Source organism: Harmonia axyridis, chromosome 2, assembly GCF_914767665.1.
Source record: "Harmonia axyridis chromosome 2, icHarAxyr1.1, whole genome shotgun sequence".
NCBI lineage: Eukaryota > Metazoa > Arthropoda > Insecta > Coleoptera > Coccinellidae > Harmonia > Harmonia axyridis.
Window position 1 is genome coordinate 28674217 of NC_059502.1, and position 19609 is coordinate 28693825.

General features: G+C 34.7%; 5 protein-coding genes across 6 annotated transcripts in view; 1 reads left to right on the forward strand and 4 right to left on the reverse strand.

Annotated features, from left to right (window-relative positions):
- Positions 1-1505, forward strand: part of LOC123673892 (NFX1-type zinc finger-containing protein 1) — a 50037-nt gene extending 48532 nt beyond the window's left edge. The window contains exon 11 of the mRNA XM_045608639.1: positions 474-1505. Within this exon, the coding sequence (XP_045464595.1) occupies positions 474-1234 (761 nt within the window). The 3' untranslated portion in view covers positions 1235-1505. The remainder of the gene's footprint in view (positions 1-473) is intronic.
- Positions 1506-3649: 2144 nt separating this feature from the next.
- LOC123673893 (mpv17-like protein 2) lies at positions 3650-4421 on the reverse strand. The gene has a single exon (XM_045608640.1). It carries the CDS (start codon positions 4345-4347, stop codon positions 3775-3777), a length of 573 nt encoding a protein of 190 aa, XP_045464596.1. The 5' UTR covers positions 4348-4421; the 3' UTR covers positions 3650-3774.
- An 816-nt stretch (positions 4422-5237) lies between these two features.
- On the reverse strand, positions 5238-6104 carry LOC123672465. Its single transcript, XM_045606561.1, has 2 exons — positions 6048-6104; positions 5238-5948 (listed from the first exon to the last, which is right to left on the reverse strand). The coding sequence occupies exons 1-2, from the start codon at positions 6102-6104 to the stop codon at positions 5238-5240; spliced, it is 768 nt and encodes a 255-aa protein (XP_045462517.1).
- Positions 6105-6177: 73 nt separating this feature from the next.
- Positions 6178-6630, reverse strand: LOC123672466. The gene has a single exon (XM_045606562.1). The coding sequence runs from the start codon at positions 6628-6630 to the stop codon at positions 6178-6180; it is 453 nt and encodes a 150-aa protein (XP_045462518.1).
- Positions 6631-14683: 8053 nt separating this feature from the next.
- On the reverse strand, positions 14684-19110 carry LOC123672343 (putative inositol monophosphatase 3). Of its 2 annotated transcripts, XR_006746253.1 has the most exons (5): positions 18414-19110; positions 18189-18337; positions 17703-17814; positions 15477-15680; positions 14892-14945 (listed from the first exon to the last, which is right to left on the reverse strand). XR_006746253.1 is itself a non-coding variant. In XM_045606419.1 (4 exons), the coding sequence occupies exons 1-4, from the start codon at positions 18865-18867 to the stop codon at positions 14716-14718; spliced, it is 945 nt and encodes a 314-aa protein (XP_045462375.1). In that variant the 5' UTR covers positions 18868-19107; the 3' UTR covers positions 14684-14715. The 2 variants fall into 2 exon arrangements, 1 of the variants encoding a protein (XP_045462375.1); XM_045606419.1 differs by lacking the exon at positions 15477-15680 and having other exon boundaries at positions 14684-14945; positions 18414-19107.
- Positions 19111-19609: the final 499 nt, after the last annotated feature.

The window sequence follows — 19609 nt, forward strand, 5'->3', positions numbered from 1 at the left end:
GAAGGTCAATCAATTTTTGTACCAAATTTTGTGTAATTGGAATGGCTCCTCAATTGTTCCGACGACTTTATATAACCAATCTAGTAGTTCTACCCAGCTGCGCAATTGTAGCAATCGCGTAGCTGGGCGGCGGAGGTACGAGATTGCTAGAATTGTGATTGGTTAGGTAAAGTTGTCGAAATCTGCAGTCGTCAGAGACTGTCCGAGGAAAACGTACCTTAAGGTAGACTCATTTTTAAAATTTTTTCGGATTTGCAGATTCTGAAAAATGTTTCTGATTCCCCATATTCTTAAACGTGAATTGCAATTTTTTTTTATCGAAGCATTTCAAAGGTTTATAACTGAAAATTTCGAGCTTAAAATTGTGCAAAAAAGTGCACCTAAAGCTCACTTTGTGTTATCACAATTATAGTAAATGTTGAAATGAACATCTCATATTTTTTTTAATATAAAAAATTGTTAATTTCTTATAGGTACTTTGGTTGTTTCTGTTGTATTATTGAAATATAAGAAAAGTTTATTATCTCGTTTGGAAGATGTTACTGAGTTGAAACGACGTCAAGTGTTCACTTTGATAGAATTGAATGTTATTGAAATAAAATATCAGCTTATGGAGCAAGTTTTTAAAATAATGAAAATGCACCAATTTGAAAGTATATCAACTTCTTTGATACCCCATGTGAAAGCCCAAATTGAATTTATTTTTGATAATTTATTAAGAGAAATGGATGATATAACAACAACTGAAATTGAAGATATCCAAAGAGAAATCAACAGATTGCATAGAATGATTGAAATATTACCATTATTGAGGATATGTCAAAATGCAAATCAGAGCACTAGACAAGAAATTTTGAATGTTGACAACCTAATCAATACATTACACAAGTTTGATGATGAGAAGAATAACACTGTAAAGATAGAGTTAAAATCTCTTGCAAAGAAGCACTCTTTGCTAGCTGTAAGTGAAGAGGAAAAACAACAAATTGTGAAACTTATAGGGCTAAGCAAAGGTCACTGGTATAAATGTCCCAATGGACATCCTTATGCTATAGGTGAATGTGGTGGTGCTATGGAAGAAAGTATATGTGTAGAATGCAAAGTACCTATTGGAGGCCGCTCTCATAGACTACTACCAACAAATAGTGTAGCAACTTTTATGGATGGAGCTACTTATTCAGCTTATTCAGATCAGCAAAACATGGCAAATTATAATTTAAATGATATCCTTTGAAATCTATAAAAAAACATTATATCTATTACATTATTAGTTTTGGTGTTGGTAGTACAATTTAAATTCATATGAATATTATGTTTTGTTCAGATATAGTATTTTGCTTTTAGTTTTTTTTTTTAATAGTTATTTTGGCATGTTACTGATTAATTGATGAATTCTTATTCGGACACATTATTATACTATTTAACTATATACTATATAAAATTTATATGTCTTGTTAATCCCAGTTTGTATTCTGATTTACTAGATTAAATTCAACTGAAATGACCTTGACATTTTCAGTGTTGACGAAAATTTTCCTTTGTGTGATTGTAAATATGGCTTGGAATTTTTTGTTGTTTGTTTCCACCTTTTTTGAGGCGAGTTAAATTCCAATATTCAACTTATAATGGATTAGAAAAACCTATTTACTTTGATCTAACGGCCTTTGGGTCATTATGCACTGAAATACTTTCCACTAATGAAAGTGAGAGGGTGAAAGAAAGAGTATGGTATTCACAGGTGCCAAGAATATACAGATTAGGACCAATCAAAAGAGAATGCTCTGCTCCAATGCAGAACTGGCATATCGGACATTTTGCCGGTTTGCAAAGTCAGTTGAAACAAGACATGCATGGGCGAGTTCTGAAAGTCAGCACTGTTTAATGCCTTTAATACCATTCCTTATACTATGGTACGGCTTACTGTCACACGCATTGCAGTGGAAGGTTGTTTCCTTTCTCTTCTTATTGTTTTGTAACACCAGAAATATCTTCTGGACAAAATTCTTACATTATTCCCTGTCAGTGGTGATAGGGGCTTTTGAGGCATTAGGCTCTCGATTATACTGATTCTAAAATCATACATAGTCATTTTACTTTTTGTTAGTTTTTTGAATAATGAGTAGGAATTGAGCAACAACATTTGAAGAATGAGCAAGCCAAGCTTTTTATACCATCTTATACATTTCCTTTCACAAGGGTAATACACCATCAGCTGGTCTTGTCGATCCACCCCACTCATAACCTATTGTATTGATACACTGGATTGGGTTTTTCTTTTTCGCCGTTCAATTTATCTATATAATTCATCATTTCATTTTTAAATTCGGTGGTAATGTAGAGGACGTCCCGCTTGTCACGCCATTTTCCTATCAGTACTCCGTTTTGACTACATCGTTATATTGTTTCTCCTTTTTTTTTTAATTTTATTTTTGATCTCGACTGGAACATTTTTTCTGTCAATTCTCATTGTACCTGTGCAGTATGTTTTACGTGTGGATAGTTTGAGCGCAAAGTCGTAACCATTGTAATAATTATCCATAAATATTGCCCGGAATCTAGAAACTCTTCCATCAAATCAAGTACTACATTGGAAGCATGGTTTTTGCCTCCAAAATCATCCAGTTGTCCTGTGAAAAAACTGAACGCCCCAATAGGGTCAAAGAATTATTTCAAGGAAACATTTAGTTACGCACAGGTAGTTAATTTTAGAATTGAAAACCTCTGTAACTCACCATGTTTATTTATGTTGAATAAACATTATTATTATTATTATTTCCGACCTGAAAACTTTGGATTAACAGATTTGCCAAAAAATATACATGGAGAATTCTTCAAAATCACAGAGCTGAGAATATTCAGAGTGGAAAAAACCCAGACTGTATTTCGTATAAAAACTCCTATGATGAAGAAGACTTCAGTGAAGTTTCACTGTAAACCCGCCGAAAGAAAAACCCTCTTGACATGAACTTGAAAATAGCCTATCAGAAAAAAGTTGGATTTCCAGAAAACAAAAAGAAGACACTGTTGAACCTTTTTGAAAAAAGAATAATTCCCTTTTACTACACGGATTATATGAATCAGTAAAAGCTTGTTAACGTTACTGTTGTGTTAGATGTTCCTGAAATGAACAATGCCAAAAAATAAATGACTAATATCAAGAGAAAAATATCAATTTTTTAACTAGGTTCCTCCCCTAATGAAAGTACCTTTGTATTGTGTGTAATAGTGCAAAACTAGATGTTTTAGATTTATTCAATCAGCTAGAATTTAATCATTGAAAAAAAAGAATTACAATTTATGGAAAAACACATTTCAAAATGAATTACCAAACTGAAAAAGCCATCATGCAGACACAAATATGTTTCAGTTATTCATTACTATAACCTCATAGTATTAAACAGTGTTGAATGATGGATTGGAATCCATTACTTTTCTCAATATCAAGATATTTCTAATGATGGAAATTACAACGGCTCTTCCTGAAAGTTATGCATTTTCTAGTTGTGACAGATTTCTTTTAGATGATCGATATGTTATCGAATAATTCTAAGATTATGATCATTTCTGTGAAGAAAATATTCACATTTCATAGTTATTCAATTATTAATTTTCAACATCCCAATAAATTAGTTAAAATCAAGGAATAAAATAGTTTTTTATCATAACTTTTAATGTTCAAATATAAAAACATTCTTATCACAGTGGGAAGTTGTTTTTTGCTTTAATGAACACAAATTAGCTTCAGCCTATGTAATCAAGATCACATAGGATTTATTATCTGTACTTAATACTTGAATAATATATATCATATCCAAATGAAATGATGTTATCATATAATATTCGAAACCTACCAGGAATCAAATAAAAATTTATAAATTGAGCAGGAGGCCAAACTATCCATTCAGCAATATATAAAGTGATAGATTTATTTTTTATTTCATTAAAAATTTCTTTACCCGTTTTTTTTTCTAAAAAACCAACTATAACAAACATATTTACAATCACAAAAGGCGAGCATATCAATTGGTCTAAAATTAATTTCTTTACAACTATAGGAAAAGAAGCACCTGGGATAATCTTGTCCAAATATATATACCAAAAATGGGTCAAAGCACCTGCACTCCCACCAGAAATTGACATGTTTTTGGTTCTCGTTAAGTTGTACTCCGTTGTTGTACCCTTTGTTTTTTCATATTGCTGCTCTACGAAGTCTCCAGCACCAGAAAGAGTGAAAGAGATGAACACATTTGTATAAAATAAATACTTTTTAGAAAATGCTTTTCTTGCGGTACTTTTAACATTTTTCAATTCAAATGCTTTGAAAAAATGCCTGTAATTGGGAGGCATTACCCGTATAAAATTTTAAAGGTTAGATCATATTAGAATTTTGATTATGTCACTATGTCCATAACCTTCTACATTTATCTAGGCTCCGGCTATGCTCATAGACCATAGACTTATAATAACAATAATAATTATTATTCTATGCTTTTTTCTTCTTCATTTACTTCTCCATTTCGGAGAATGGCTTTGGCTATCATTGCTACATTGCATCTGAAAATAAGAATGCAGCGCCAACGTGAGCAGACGTAGAACTATAAATGTTGACATTGGAGTGTTTTGTTGTATTAGTTGTGTGTGTATTTGCTCTATTTAAATTTGAATTCACAATAAATATTAAAACTTTTCAGACTTCTATAGTGAACAAGTGTGTTACTGTGTATATAATATTTTCATTTTAGGTAAAGGCGGTAGGTATCATCATTTGTTTCAGTTTAGTCTAGTGATATTGAAAGTTATGCAAGGTTGGAAGACTGAAAAATGACGAATAACAACCGTGTGCATATAATATGTGAACGGTTCAATCAACATTATTATACTACAGGATTCTAATAGTACCTTTTTTAGGTCCAAATGGCAAGACTGAGTTTAGTAGAATACTTGGGGTATCTTAAAGGTACAAACACTTCTAGAAGTGTTTATGAAGGTGAAGAAGTTTTAAATGTTGGTCACATAATAAAAATGTTAGATGTTATTTGCATGACTAATAAACTTTAGTTGAAAGTTTTTTTACTTATCCGAATTGATCATTTCACATTACCCTTCAATTATACAGTCCCAACAAAATATTACAAATGCTAATGTATTGAATATTTTTAGGAATATTACAGAAATTCTATTTTTATTTATTTATTAAGAGATAACTCAATTTACATAAAATGTTTCTAAAAATAAATTTATATAACTAACTTCCTGGGTATCCTGCTCTCAACATCAGCTGAAGCAGTTGCTTCAACGTTGAATTCTATTGCCATATGGTCTGACATGGATGGCTCTTCTGAGACCCTCCGGGGATGGTTCTTGACCATCCCCGCAATAAAAGGTGTCGCCAGTGTAAGGTCAATTACTTCCCTTCTGATCGCATTCATGAAGGTTGGACTATTACCCACATTTACTATCTCTATGTTAGTAGAAAACAGAGAATCAAGCAAATCCTCACCTCTATGATTTATATCTGTGCTGCCCCATACTTTGTGGTGTGCGTTCGCATCGCAGCCCAGAATCAGTTGTTTCTTCCCCATGCGGCACCATTCGATGAGGCGTTGTACTTCCTCCGGTGGTGGGCTGATGGCGTCTCCTGGAAAATATCCTGAGGCGATAACCAGCTGCCTCTTGATGTTCTCAGTTCGCACCTCAACCAGTGCCGCAGCAAGATCCCTTGTCAGGAACTCTGTAAGTGGAAGACAGGTTAGTCCCCTTCTGAGTATTATTAGGGCTCTTGGACTTACTGCCTTATCACAGTATATCGTCTGATATACTTTGTTTGGTAGGCATCTTACTTGGCCTCCATTGATCCAGGGCTCTTGTATCAGCCCTATATCAACATGCCTTCTAGATGTTCTCCAGCATAAGGCACTAGAGGTTGCCTTCGAGTGCTGGAGGTTTATCTGAAGGCATGTAAGACATCTGCTCCTTATGAGGTTGGATGTCCGCTAGGCTTTTCGGAAGGGACCGCAGGTTTTTTTCGTCGGACCCCCCCTTATCACGCCTTTGCGGATCAGCCCTCCCCCCAGAGCTGGTGGTCGGTTTTGTGGCCTCTTCATTTCCTGGAGGCTTCACCACCTTCTTCTTTACCTCCCCTTTGGGCCTTTTCGACGCCGGACCAGAGGTTGAGGCCTAAGGTGCTCCTCTCCTCTCGGTCATTGTCTTTGGTCCCTTAAGGCGAAGATTTGTTTGGCCGAAAAAGTAATTTATCCGACAACTCTTCGCTCTAAGTCCCTCGACCGATGTTCTATCAGCCGAGATGACAATCTCGAGCATGGGTCCTGATGGTCCCCTTCGAAGGACTCTCCAGCTGGAGGTTTTGAGCCCTGCGTTCTGATTCTCTACCGCCTTGAGAATTTTCTCATTGGAGAGATCATGGCTGTCGGGGAGATATCCGACCAGGATCTCCGGGTGAGGCAGTTCTGCCTCTTCGGCTATCCTCAGATCAGCTCCCTCCCAGGGTTTGAGTTTTGGCTGTATGCTCTTCAGCCACTCCACAGTGGCTTTGTCAGAGCATGTCAGCCCAAGCCAGCTTGGCCTCATATGCAGTTGCTGGAACGTAGGCGTTATGGCGAAAAAGTACATGCGACCGAGCTGCAGAGACCTAAGTGACCAGCGACCCTTAAAAATGATTAGGTCTAAATATCATCTTCTTCATACTCTTTTAATGGGTTGGAAATAAATTGAATAAGTATTTCTATCCCGTTCTTTTATTTCCCTAATTTGTCCTTGGCTGTGAACTATTTTAGTCACAGTATAAGGACCACAACCCACAAATTGGTGACCCTGAAGTGATTTGAAGAAGAAGAGAATCCCGAAGAAAATTGTCACAAGAAGCCCAGGTATCAAGAGTCGCCGTCCGGATGCCAGAATTTGTCGCCACCGATCCCGAGTTATGGTTCGCCATGGCTGAAGGAAGTATCCACAGCGCAGGGGTGACACAGGACTGGACTATCCCCGACCAGTATCCTGTGAGGCACATACAGGACTACGCTCACATCCTCCAAGTGAAGAAAATCTTCTCTTCTCTCGATCTAGTGCGAGCGTACAACCAGATTCCTCTAGCCGAAGAAGACATACTTAAGACCGCCATCACGATTCCATTTGGGTTATTCGAGTTCCCATTCATGACGTTTGGACTCAGGAACGCTGCCCAGACCTTCCAGGGATTCATCGATGAAATTCTAGAGGACTAGACTTCTACTTCAGCTACATCAATGACGTGCTGATCGTCCTCAATCCAGCGAAGTGTATTTTCGGACAATCAGAGGTGAAGTTCCTAGGCTACTTCGTCTCTGCTGAAGGTCCGATAGAGTCCAAGATATTCTGGAGTACAGCCAACCGTCAACCGCCAAAGACCTTCGAAGATTTTTGGGTATGTTAAACTTCTATCGTCGTTTCATACCCAGAGCATCACAGACATTGGGGCCGCTCAACGACCTTCTAGTTCCCACATTAAAAGGGAAGGCGAGTATCCAGTGGACCCCAGAAGCCACTACAGCCTTTGCAGAAGGGAAGAAGATGCTAGCCTCAGCAACATTGCTGGCGCACCCCAAGGATGGTGCACCTTCAGCCCTGGTGACCGACGCATCAGACACTGCAGTCGGAGCGACCCTTCAGCAAATGGTCAACAGCGAATGGCAACCACTGGCATTTTTCTCGAAGAAGCTGTTACCACCAAAAACCCGATATGGAGCCTACGACCGAGAACTGCTAGCAATTTACCTAGCTATCAAACATTTCAGGCATAAGGTAGAAGCCCGAAACTTCGCGATCTTCACGTATCACAAGCCCCTAATATTTTCCTTCAAGCAGAAGCCAGAGAAATGCTCGCCCAGACAGTTCAGACATCTGGACTACATCTCCCAGTTCTCCACCGACATACGCTACCTCCCAGGAGATCAGAACGTTGTCGCTGATGCCCTTTCGAGAGTGGACGAAATTACTTCTATGCAGCATTGGCCAGATCACAAGAGAACGACAACGAGCTACGGAGATATCTGCAAGGCGATACAGGTGTGCTGATCCGGAAGATGGGGCCGCATGGATCAACCACCTTGGTGTACTGCGATACGTCGACCCCCCAAGCACGTCCATTCCTGACGAAGCCATTCGACACAATCCACAGATTGGCACACCCTAGTACCAATGCCACAACGAAGATGGTGAAACAACGTTTCGTTTGGCCTTCAATTAACGCAGATTGCAGGAAATGGTCCCGCACCTGCTTAGAATGTCAGCGATCCAAAGTTACTCGTCACGTCATCACTCCACCAGGGACATTCACGCAACCAGTACGTCGATTTGATCATGTACACATAGACATTATCACCATGCCGTACGCCGAGGACTACCGATACTGCCTCACCTGTGTCGACCGATTTACCAGAAGGCCAGAAGCTATTCCAATGCAGAACCAGGAAGCATCCACTATCGCTAAGGAGTTGGTGGAAAGAATCCATCGACAGCTCAAGGCAGCAATCAAATGCCACAGCAACGAACGATGGACCGAAACGCTTCCCAGTGTCATTCTGGGAATGAGAGCAGCCTGGCGGGAAGACATGAAAGCAACCGCTGCAGAAATGGTATACGGAGAGCCATTAAGATTGCCCGGAGAATTTTTATCTACAAGTACGGATGACAATGCAGACACAGCCGACTTCGTATAGTGGATCTGAGGCAACAAATAAGAAGAATAAGACCCATCAACGCCAACCACCACGGAGAACGACCCAGCTTCGTGTTCAAAGAATTGGAAACGTCACCATTCGTTTTCGTCCGACATGAGGGCCCAAAATTAGGCCTGCACCCTACGACGGTGTCAATCGACCGATTGAAACCAGTTTACATATTCGGCAATCTCGAAAAGGAAGAGCATGAAGAGATCAGAAGGAAGATCCAGTAGAAAACGAAGCCAATAATCAAGCAGGGTCCCCGGAAACGAGAAAAACCAGATCCGGTAGGAAGATACACTTCCCAAAGAAGTACCTAACAATGATTTCGTAACTTCGTTACTAGTGGGTGACTGTGTAAGGAATCTATCGATTCCCTCGAAAATATTCGACTTAAGTTAAATTTCGAACCAAAATGCTAAAAACAGAAGAACTCGGTGTAAAAACTTGGAATGATCGAAGCCACACCCCCTAAGGGATCTGTAGAAAGGCTCTGCTAACGGTCGAATGGAAAAGGGCCTGAATACCCTTAAAACTCGGCATTTCAGGGCGAATAATTCAATTGAGTTCAGACCAGTCTACGAGAAACTACATCTTCAACATATGTGCAACACTTGCACCGACAACGAGAAGAGTAAAGATTTTCACATCTGTTCCGGACACCGGCGAAAAAGTAGATGCGACCGACCGCAACGACCCAAGTGACCAGCGACCCTCAAAAACGATTAGATCTAAAAATCATCTTCTTCATATTCTTTTAGTGGGTTGGAAATAAATTGAATAAGTATTTCTATCCCGTTCTTTTATTTCCCTAATTTGTCCTTGGCCGTGAACTATTTTAGTCACATTATAAGGACCACAACGCACAATGTGTTACTACAATAATAATGAATACTATACAGCAAATTCCTGCCCTTCATAGATACGGAGATATGAATTTTTGACCATGTTATTCCAGTTTCTAATCCCTGATTCGGATCTCTTCGTCGGACGTTAATCATCATTTTTTTATATTGATATTTATTATATGTTTTTTCAGAGCCGTATCTAGGTACTATTGCGCCTGTGGCAATATATTAGACAGCGCCCGCCCCTCATTTTCAAAGACTTTTTTTTCATCCATTATATTTTCTTATAGCATTTTCATGTTTATAACTTAAGTCATATATTTTCGTTTTACTGATTATTTTAGGCTTAGTACGCAAATTCTAGGGAAGCCTAGCAATATTTTCAATATTTCCAGATTCCTCGGCATCGTTCTTTGCGAGGCGTATACATTAGGGATTCACGACTTGACTTGATATTCAAGCTAATTGGCTTGGCTTGACTTGAAATCAAGTCAAGTTCAAGTCAACTAATAGTTTTTCAATCTCAAGTCAATTAAAGTATTTATTTATGAAGTACTTGAATTCTATCAAGCTACTTGGTTTTTAGCATTCTGTATAGTGCCACATCAAAAATAAAATAATGAAATGAGAAGGAACCTTGCAAAAAGCACTTTCATTTTTCGAACTATTTTGTATAAAAAAACAAGAAATATCAACTATTTTAAAATGAGATCCAAAATTTAATCACTATAAATAATAATATAATATTAAAAAATAGTTTCTTAATATTTAGAAACCTTCAAGCACTGTTTGATTACATGATTAGGCTATTAGGTTTTGCTAGCTCAACGTTGAGCTAGCGCTAAAAGAAGTCGCGATTTCTCCGACAATAGAGAGGAAAAAAAATTTCAATAAGATAATATATTAGCCTAAAATTATGGCCAAAAATAAATCTAAAGTTCCAAAAGTGGTTCTGCTAGATTTATTGGGGTACAGTTCTCTCCCTCTGAACATGCCCAAAAGCAAGTTATCGCTAGAAAAGATGTACGGTAAAATAATCAAATTAAGAATTCTTTGAACATAAGTGTTCAAGGTATAAGATACAAGATGGTTTTCGCAACTGGATCTTAAATACCAAATAAAAATACTTGTCTTATGAAAACGTTTTATCAATTTTCATATTCAGAATTAATCAATTCGATTCACGATTATCAATATTTTTGATGTTTTTTTGAGATTATTTCTTCCCTATAAATTCAGTAATTGAACATATGCGCTTATAGTCTCATATAACAGTATCATATGAATCAAACTCATAAATAATTGAATTGATTGGGAATGCAAAGGTACGTAAAAATTCTCTGTAAAATAGAGGTCATGAGAAAAAAAACTATTCTCTTAGAGTTTATTGAATGTATTTTCATGAATTATTATTATCATTATTATTATATTTATGTGGAATTAATTGAAGAGTGAGAATATTTTAGATTTATAGATAAATTTGAAATTTTCTGCCACTTTAATTTGTCAAAGAAATTCCAGTAACATTTTTTTCATGTTATAAAATACCCGACGATGGAATATTTTCAACTGAAATTTACACCATCTGTTTTGAATGCCATACCCTTCGTAGATTCGCCGTTTGCGGTTGTTCTCAGCCGACGGCCACCGAAGGAGTTTTATGTTTTTATTATAGTTGCATAGATTCTTCTAGAATCACGCAGAACCTCAATGAACAATGAATTGATTCTGGAGGACAGTCTAGCCATCCCACTTCCCAACCAAATTAAAAAAAGAATATGAAAATTGAAAGATTGTGCTTTTCCAAAGTGGGGGTAAATGCCCCCCATGAGTCAATTCTAGTTACGCCACTGCTGGCGATCGCTTCAGTCATCTCGGAGCTCGGGGAACCCCCTTATTTTGTCTAAGCGCCCACGATTAGAGTAGAAGATGTATACTTTTGGAACGTAAGGCTGAATTGTCTTTTGATAGGAGAAATATAGCACTTTCAGTTCCAATAACACTCACTATTTCTAAAAATATTTGGGCTATTTTTCCGGAAGACAAAAGATATAAAATTTTAGAAATTTCATAAATTTTCTTTTGTGTTTTTACTTATCACAAATTTTGAATTTCCTAAACGTTAGTTACATTTGTAGCTACATTATATCGAATATAAATAAATAACATGTAATGTTATTATAGGTCTATATTAAGATGCATAGAATACCTGGTGTGTCTACTTATACCTGTAAAACTTTCAGACAAAACGGGAGATTTTTCGGATTTATACCTACTTGATTTCGAGGGATCGCGGGCTTTTCAGATGGCGCATACATCGTTTACATTTGACATTTCTCTCAATTCTCGACTCTTGTGAACCAAGGGCGTAGATCTTTTTTTTTCTTGGGGAGGGATAATCGAAAAAAAAATTTTTGACGACAACTTTTATTCATATCTGCAATGTTAGAAGAAGAAGTTTGATAATGAAGTTTGAACCAAATTACTCGAAATAATTTTTGTTGTTACTAATTCGATTGTTCTTACCTTGTTATCAAATAAGAGTTACGAAGGAAAATGAGAAATTACTTGGATAATTTTGAGAAAAAAAAGTTTCATGAATATGAGCCCACAAACGCTTTGCTTTCAATATACAGGTTGTTTCTAGTGTGTAGTACAGTTTATCAAATATTTATTAATCTTCGCTAGAGATTTGGTAAATAAATACCAAAACTTAAAATTAATGTATTGATTAGAGCTTACTAGCTGGATCTTTATAATAATTTGGATTTTCCTGAGGATTACTAGAGATTTTTTCTTGAAATCGATAGCAGATACGACAAAACTATAACAAACCAAAAAGTGTAGTACTGGACCAGAATTTTTTTCTACATTTTTCTAAACTAACAGCCATTCACTAAAATATAGTTATATATAGGAAGGAAGCAGGCATCTTTCCAGAAAATATATCACCCTGTAGATTTGCATTCAAAATTAGCATATCACATGGTGAAAACTTTAAACTGGAATATCTATGGCCAATTCATATTAAATATCTTGTGAAGGGAAGGTTATACGAGAAAAAAACTTAAACTTTAACACATGTATCTCAAAACAAAATGTTTGGGGACTCATGTTATAGGACTTTTTTTCTTAAAATGATCCGGAAATCTGTCATTTTCATTTGTATCTCCAATTTAGGAACAGCGTGTAATTACCCCCAGTATCCCCCTATTTCTACGCTCTTGTCGTGAATTTTGAGTATAGAACTATAATATTTTATATTCTATGGTCTGTCATTATATTCCATTAATTTGAGTAAAAATTCGATATGAACTGAATTGTAATTTATTGTGAATGTTTGCAGTGTCTAAAATCAGTATTTCCTTTTTAAACGGCACCAGGCAGATGCGGGAATTCGAAAAATTTTAAAGAGCGCCACCTTACAGCACTCTGGTGAAGCAGACCACCAAAGCAACAGGTGGGTCTCTCGAAAAGTATGAAACAAAATCGAATCAGTAAACACACCAGGTATTCTATGCATCTTAGTCTATATCCACAATCCACCTAAATGTATTGCAGGAACCTAAAGGTATTTATCGATGAAAAGTATTAGGTGTATCTGAAAAAATTGAATTTAATTTTTTCACAATCAATATCAATGTCAAACATCAAAGTATAGAATAAATAGAAAGTAGTCCGAGAACGTGCGCAACAAGAGAATGCATAAACGCCACTGAATTCTTATGTTTATTTCTTAGGAATGGTGCATAAACCCACCGTAAGAACTACGAACTAAAAACTAAACCTAAGAATTCAGTGGCGTTTATGCACTCTCTTGTTTGTGATAAATGTTCCTAATACTGTTTGTTAAAAATAACATTTTTCTTTTAATAGAAATTATACAATCAATTAGAACATCTCTGTTTCATTCAGTTTTATCGGTACTATAATTCCATAACAAACACCCTGTAACTTTGTGAATATTCTCTCTATAGAACACAAACTGCAGGTTCATACAAATTTGAATCCATGCGTACATTTGTGCTTCAAAACTACCCACTTTCCCTATTCAAATTCCTGAAGGGTTGCAACTTCTTCTAGGGGGTTGCTAGTAGAAACAAGCTTTGTATCTTGATTTCGTCAGACATAAGTCACGAATTCAATGCGCAATTATATTTTATTTCAAAATTCTGTAATCTGTCAATTTTTGTAACAGTCACACCAACTGCCAAGATACAATACAAAAGTCACTAGGATGTATAATCTGAATTTTTCATTGAATTTCGACGATATTTCACAAACTTGACTTAAATAGAAAAATATCTTCTAATACTCATTCCAGAAGGTAATTCCAACACTCGTGCGTTCGAAATTTCTAATTTCACGTTGAAATAGGAGCCCATTTTGCAACTTGTTTTAAAATATACTATTCAGATAATCTTTGTCATTTTTCGCTCTTCAAGCACTTTCACCTTCTTCTATTCTTTTAAAAAAATATATTTTTTTCTTTTTTGGATTTTATATTTCCTTTTTTCTGTGAGTTTATAGGCATTGCTTGAACTTGAATCAATGTTTAATAATAATAATATATTGACTATATCAGGTACACGGTTGGGAACTGTACCAAGATGGTGCTGGAAAATACTTATAGATATGCGGGATATGGTTAATCCAATGCTCTAATAATTTAGATTATTGGATTAATTATATCCTGATTTTCATCATTGACCAGAGACAATACCATAGACTATTTCGTGTACGTGTCGACTTTATTCCAATTTGAACTTGAAGTTCATAGCTTATTCGACCGGTTGCACCAGTTCGAATGAATTCGAGCTGATTATGTCATTTAGCTCTACAAAAATTCGAATTTATTCGCACTGGTGCTGCCAGTCGAATACGCTATAAAAAATTGTCACTTGTTCCAGGTTAGTAGGTATTAGCTGTATATTTTATTGAGAACTATAAGGATCATCTAGGAGAAGAACAGAATCTATTGATCAAAGGAGATAAGCTAAGTATATTATTTGCTATCGAATATCATTTAAGAATCAATAATTTTAAATTACCTACAGCTCAATGCGAAAAGTTTGTTTAAATTATATATGTGTTAAAGGGTTGAATGAAAAAATTAAAGCTTCTTCACTTGTTATCTAATAAACACTATTTCACAATAATCCCAAAAATTTTTCATGATTGTCTAAGGTTGCTATCAATCCATTTTCATTTATTGCATTGGAATCTTTAGAGAAATCAATTATTTGATTTTCTTTGTCAGTCATCTGTCCACCCACTGCAGCTAGGATTGCATTTCCAGCACAAATATCCCATTTTTTTATGGCAGTAATATGAAGGTATGCGTCCACTTCTCTATATGCTACCTGAAGAGATTTATAGCCTGAAATAAAAATATCCATATCAGATATTGGTATGGGCAAAATCCAATCAGGGGTTCCGCAAATGTGGCCATTCATTCAATTTTGCTTTCCTGATCATTTCAAAGTACAGATTCGATTGAAACTTAACCAGAATCCGAGAAAACTCAAGAAGAATATGGAAAAAATTATCCATTTTTTCCATAAAACTGACGGAGTTGAGATTTTTGATGTTAAATATCAATTTCAAGCTTAGTAGGTAGTTGATCACATCACCAGAACAATAGGAGTGTCCAAGAAGAATATTAGAAAAGAAATATTCAATACTTCTTTGATTACAGTTCCGATCGAATTGAGATTCTGCGTGAAAATGAAGAATAACAATTCCAAGCTTCGTGCAAAATTTCTCAGAACCAAAGACAATTCAAACAGGATATCGAAAAAAAAACCTACATTTCAGTAATAACAGTTCCGACCAAGCTGAGAATTCGCGTGTATATGCATAAAGGTTTTCCAATAATAGTTTTAATTTTGATATTAAAAAGAACGAGTACCTATATTTTAGAAGGAATCAATGGATGTCCACTTCATGGAAAAGAGGAAGGTATGCCACACCATATCCTTTTCATGAAATTTTTTATGACCAATTCGAACATTTGCGGCTGTATGTCCTCAATGTCTTCAAGAATTCTTCCTTTAAGGTCTCAATTGTGGAACATTGACAAATACCTTATTTTTCACGTGGTCCAAAAAAATTGCTAAATAATAATAATAATAATGAAGTTTATTCACAAAAATTCAATAACAAAGAGGATTTTTGAAAAATACGGAATAAACAACTAATCATCAAAACGGCAATTGACGCTATCTGTTGACGATACGAAAAAATGTATAAAGATTCAACTCCCAGGTAAATTAAACATCATATTTCTTATGCTCTGTGAACAATCCAATGAAAAAAAAAACATAAAGATCAGATTGTCCCTTTACAATGAGTAAATCATTATCTACAATAATTGATACAATGATCCTACTCGGTATACAGATAAAGTCAAAAATCAGTGATATTAGTTATCGTGCCATTTTTTCATCTACATATATCGGTGGGAATTTAAAACTTTTTTGTTGTTATTTATATATTATTTCACCCCTCTTCAAACCACTGTTCATTAATTCTTGCATTGAGTTTCTTTTTTCTTTCAAAAACCTCACAGAAATCCTGAATTTTTTGTAAGTTTTGATTTGTTTTATTTCATTTACACACTACGGGCTACAAAAGCAATATTCTCAGTTTTTCTATTGATGATAAATGGTTGAGGTCAGGAATGAAGGAAATCAATTAGATGAAAATTCTGCCCACGTTTCGATTCTATTCAAATCATCTTCTCAGTTGTTCTTGAGCGACGAACACGGTTTCGATTTTTCACACCACTAACTTGCCCCGGCAGTACAAATGTTTCTACCAGTTTCACTATTGCCAACCGAGAATGTGCTTCACGACGACCTAAATGTGTTTTAGTTTTGCGAACTTTGACTGCAAAATTTTACCATTTTTGTAGTGAATCTTAAAAATTTCAAAGTGTTTTTGAAGCGTGTATCGTTCCATTTTTAGTAATGACGTAGTTTTAACTGTCAAATATCAGAAGATGCAGAAGTGAGAGCTGTCCAGATAGCGGGCTATTCAAAATTTAACCTATTTTTGGAAACTCCTTTATAGAATAACAATTTCAAGTCTCTGCAAAATTTCGTGTCGATAGCGTCATCAGAATTCGAAAAGAATATTGAGAAATAAAAAGGAAATCACTGAATTGAAATAATTCTCGCAGAGCGCATTTTTTACGAACTCATATTGTTCAGCATAATAATATAATAAAAACTGTCTTAAATTATGAGTATACATTATTCAACATACAAGGTGATTATTGGATTTAATATTCACTAGGCATGAATTCTAAAAATAAAACTTAAAATTTAAAAAAGCTACATTTGTTTTTATTGTCATAAATGATTAATAGCCAGATAAAGGAATACCAATGAATAGAATTCTGTTTCTCCTTTTCGAGCGCTTGTTGCCCGAATAGGGCGTAATATTATTTCGTCACGTTGACTGTCTTTTTTTTATTTTGAGCCTTTAATGGGCGAAATCCGATTAGGAATTCGGTAAATACTTAGAATATAGATAGTTATTAATGTTTTAATGGTAAATATGACCTTTTGAATTTTTCTTATCTTTATATTGTCGTAACTATGGACTGAATCGAGATGTGCATAGCAAATTTTTTTTTTTTGAGAACAAAAAAAATTCAAGTAGAATATCGAGGACCAAGTTAATATTTTGCATGTATGTATAGATATTTAATAAAATCTAGAAAATAACTGATATTTCTGTGGGAACTGAGTTAAGATTTTGCAAGTAGATATATGCAATTCAATATAATAACATTTAGGTTGATTCACCTGACAAAAAACAACCATAATTTTTGTAACAACCTAAAATGAAATTTAGTTTTTATATGTATAATTATCACTTGAATGCTCATACCAAATTTCAATAGGATACTATCATCAAAACCTCTCATCTAGATAAACTAATTAACAATAATGACATAATAATAAATCACTTGTTTCCTACATATACATATATAGTTCTATTATCTCCAAGGGCATAATAGACTCATGAACGAACAATCGCTCAAAAGGTCCTATATATAAGTTGAAGCATTTCTTGAATGTTTTTATAACTACATATAATCATATTCTGAATGAAAAACTAATCTTACCAGCCCCAGCAGCTTCAACAATTTCGTAATTTTTGAGTTTATCATCAAGAATTTCTTTAATTCGTCCACTATGAGACCTCGATATGGATATTTTTAGATTTTTATTGTCTACCTTGAAGAATAAGAATTAATAATTATCATCTGAGAAAATGGAAATGACTTGACTGCAATAATGAGAATAGAATTAAGTACTTCTTATTTGAAATGAACCTTAATGTCCAATTTTTTTTGTTTCAATGACTTTCACATAAAAAGTTGGGAAATATTTGATCAGAACAAAATGAAAAGATTCATTTGGTATATAATAAACAAATACTTTTGAGTTTGAAATTCATAACTTTCAGTTGTTAACTAATTGTATTTTACAAAGAATATCAAATTAATAACAAATTTCAAACTTTGAAAATTCCATATCGATTGTGTCAACACACTCTTATGAAATGAATTTAAGTTGTGATCAAACAAATGCAGTTGAAAACTTTATACCTTTCCCTTGTAATCTAGATCAGTAGATTTAGCCTTTCCTATCCATGCCCAAGAAGTAATGTTCTCAAATGGCTTATGTATAACTCCAATTATAGGTTTACCATGAACAACAACACACACCATGGTGGTAACATACTGGTATAATTTTTCTAAAATTTTAAATCCGCATTAGTCTCTATAGACACATTTTTCTTTTTTAGATATTTTCTAATAATAATTTGAAACCTGTAAATTCATGAGTTGCATCCAAGGGATCAATCCAAACAGTTAGATCTTCTGATTTCACCCATTCTTCATCTACATAATCCAAATCATATAAATAACCTTCACTAACTTTTTCAACTTCGTCATTCACCGAGCACAATGTATCTGATTCTTCTGATATGATATTTAAACTTGGAAAATTATGTTTCAACGTTTTTACCATTGTGCAATGAGATAAATAATCAGCACTTGTTACTTTATCTGCAAGACCTTCCTTTGTTAATCCTTTATTCTTTATCACAAGATTATTTTTATTTTGAATTATAACATTTCCTCCTCTTCGAGAAGCATATATTGCAAAATTTAGGAGTTCTTTTAGATTAATTTTAGTAGCCGTTTTCTTATTACGATGAATTAGGTATATTATGATAACACAACTGAATAACACAGTAACAGTAGTTTTATTGATTCGCATTATAATATACTAGTGAATTATAAATTTTTAAATATTGGATATAATCCGATAATTGAGGTGTAAACTTGTTCGATTAGGAAAGTGAATTGTAAACATATAATGAGAATTGTAATTCGTTATAAAAAAATTTCTACTCTATTAATTATTAACTTCAATATTAAAGATCTCTGTCTTGTTTTTTTATTTATAATTTCCTATAATAAACCATTGGCAAATAACAATAGGAATTTTAGCTATAGGTTATGTTATGATTAAGATCATAGATTAACTTCTTCTTCTTCTTCAATCCTTTACTATGTGCTGGGTTTGTCACCATCTACACATCGAACAATTTGGACCATCGAGTGGGGTTCAAGTTTTCTAAATTCCAAAAATATTGGCCCCAATTCAAGGTGTTAAATACTGAGCTATTATTGGAGATCAACTTTCTCACGTTACATTTATCTCTCTCTCCCTTTTTTTTTTTTTTTTTTTTTTTTTTTTTTTTTTATTATTATAATTTTTAATGCAAGGTTTCCGTGGCGCATGTGAAGGTAGGGAAGGGTTCCCTCATGCACACAAAATACAACAAGGAAAGTATCATGAGGGGAAAACCAATTAGGGAACAGATGATACACATAACACATTTATTTTTATTTTATTTATTTTTTTTTTTTTTCTTTCCTTTATTTTTATAAATGGATTCCTGAGGCCACCAGGAAGTTGTACAATAACCTATAAACGAGAACATTTTCAGAAAAGA